The sequence below is a fragment of the Protomyctophum bolini genome (genome assembly GCF_963924005.1).
Source record: "Protomyctophum bolini genome assembly, chromosome: 22".
In the NCBI taxonomy this organism is placed as follows: Eukaryota; Metazoa; Chordata; class Actinopteri; order Myctophiformes; family Myctophidae; genus Protomyctophum; species Protomyctophum bolini.
Genome location: NC_137883.1, coordinates 30,978,572 through 30,981,071, shown reverse-complemented (window position 1 = coordinate 30,981,071; position 2,500 = coordinate 30,978,572). Strand labels below are relative to the sequence as shown.

Here is a 2,500-nt window from a genome sequence, read left to right as displayed (position 1 = left end):
TAATTCACACATTAATCATGTTACCAAGATTGTCTTTTTTCACCTTAGAAATATTGCACGAATCAGAGCCTATTTGTCCTTGGCTTGGACGATGCAAAAACGCTAATCCACGCCTTTGTTTTTTCTCGGCTTGATTACTGCAATGCACATTTTTCAGGACTGCCTAAGAAAACAACTGACAGATTACAACTTGTCCAAAATGCAGCAGCCAGAGTTTTAACTAGAACTAAGATGAGAGAACATATTACTCCAGTTTTGGCTTCACTGCACTGGCTTCCGGTTGTTTTTAGGATCGATTTTAAAATTATTTTACTTGTCTAAATAAAGCTCTCAATGGTATCGCAACCTTCCTACCTACTTGACTGCCTGCCTAAATAGGTCCCAACCCGCCCCCCTAAGGTCTTCCACTGCTGGCCTGCTCGCTTTGCCAAAAAAAACTAAAAAATACGGGGAAGCAGCTTTTTGCTTCTAGGGGCCGTCGGCATGGAACAAACTCCCACTGTACCTTCGTCAGGCAGCCTCTGTAGACATTTTTAAAGCTCAGCTCAAAACCCACTTCTACAACATTGCTTTTAATTGATCTTTTATTTTGTTTTGTTATTCATGTCCTCACTGTATTGCATTACTGCTTGTTTTTTAATGTCGTTGCCTTGCTTTTCTTTTATTCTCCATTGTTCTGTAAAGCACTTTGAGCTGCATTTCATGTCATGAAAGGTGCTATACAAATAAAGTTTTATTATTATTATTGTCCTTACATGAGGAGGCCAGCCACTCTCCATTGGGGCTGAACTTGACAGACGAGACAGCCTTGGTGTGTCCGGCCAGGGTGAACTTCACACTGTAGTTGGGCTTGGCTGGGTTGGACTGGAGAACACACACACACACACACACACACACACACACACACACACACGCAGAGAGAGAGTTAATTTTGACAGTAAAATTCAGCTTACTGCAGCTTACAATAGCAGATCTACAAGCTCACAGCGTGTTAAAATACTGACACTTACAATAGCAGATCTACAAGCTCACAGTGTGTTAAAATACTGCAGCTTACAATAGCAGATCTACAAGCTCACAGTGTGTTAAAATACTGCAGCTTACAATAGCAGATCTACAAGCTCACAGCGTGTTAAAATACCATAGCTTACAATAGCAGATCTACAAGCTCACAGCGTACCTTGGATCCAGATGACTTGATGTTGTCGTGGTGATCGTGTTTCTTGTCTTCCGACATCTAATAATAATAAATAAATAATAATTATTATATTTTTTTTATAACATGGCTTGGTTGAATGCTTGATTCTGATTGGTCAATAGCTGAATTCAGTGGTGTGTTATATGTCTTGTTAACAGACCGCTGGCTATAATTAAACCCATTTAGGACGGATGTCAACATTTTATAAATGTGAGTTTTCTGAAATCCCTCATGTTTCTATATCAGTGGTTCCCAATATTTCATGTCAAGGACCCCAAATAAATCTGTAATTGGCCGTAATGGTCAGACAGACAGACAGACCAATACAAATACAAAATTCATCTTTAAAATCAAGTTAAAAGAACACCTTATGTAAACCATACTGCAGTAACTCTGGGAAAATAATAATTCAAATGTATAATTTGTTGAAAGTGATTTTTTTGCTATGTTTTTCTTTGTTTTTTATTTCTTATTTTATATTTTATTTTACTATGTTTTATTTTGAGTTAGTGTTTGTAAACAATTGTAAGTATTGCCTTTGTTAAATGTTAAATGTTTGTCTGTGTCGGACCCCAGGAAGACTAGCTTTTGTCAAGGCAAAAGCTAATGGGGATCCTTATAAACAATAAACAATAGACAGACAGACAAAGTGACAGACAGACAGACAGACAGGCAGGCAGGCAGACAGAGTGACAGGCAGACAGACAGACAGACAGACAGACAGACAAACAGACAGACAGACAGACAGACAGACAGACAGACAGCTAGCATTAGCTCCTCCCTGTGTTGTGTGGACGGAGGAAGCTAATGCTAACCATGCTAGCTGTGTTAGTATAGATACATAAACATTGTCAAAGTGACCGTACCGTGTTGTTGTTGTTCAGCAGCGGAGCAGCGCCGCCAGCCGGAGACCAAGAGGAACTACACGCTGCTTTAGTGAACGAGTCTTAATCAATGCATTCATTAATGATTAAAGTTAATTAAAGTCATGAATGTTGTTTAGCACAATGTGCTGCTGCTGGACGTGACGTCACTGACAGGGCTGTGTGTTGCCGGGCTGTCAGGCCATCTGTGAGAGAAACAAGGAAAGCGGGTCTAGGAAAACAAAAAGATGCAACTATACCAGTGGTTCCCAAAGTGGGGCCTGGGGACCCCCAGGGGTCCTTGAGGGAGTTCCAGGGGGTCCCCAGATAAATTATAGTTTGGAACCAAATGGACCCTTATGGGTCTGTAACTCTTAAGAGTGTACAAATGGAACCAAATGGACCCTTCCGTATATTTCAAGCGGACATGGCAACGCCG

General features: G+C 40.6%; 1 protein-coding gene across 1 annotated transcript in view; it reads right to left on the bottom strand.

Annotated features, from left to right (window-relative positions):
* LOC308309421 (WD repeat-containing protein 5-like) overlaps window positions 1–2,222 on the bottom strand; it is a 20,216-nt gene extending 17,994 nt beyond the window's left edge. Inside the window, exons 1-3 of the mRNA XM_080755254.1 lie at window positions 2,065–2,222; window positions 1,181–1,237; window positions 756–864 (exon numbers count right to left, since the gene is read on the bottom strand). Of these exons, the coding sequence (XP_080611380.1) occupies window positions 756–864; window positions 1,181–1,237 (166 nt within the window). The 5' untranslated portion in view covers window positions 2,065–2,222. The remainder of the gene's footprint in view (window positions 1–755; window positions 865–1,180; window positions 1,238–2,064) is intronic.
* Between the last annotated feature and the right edge of the window lie 278 nt (window positions 2,223–2,500).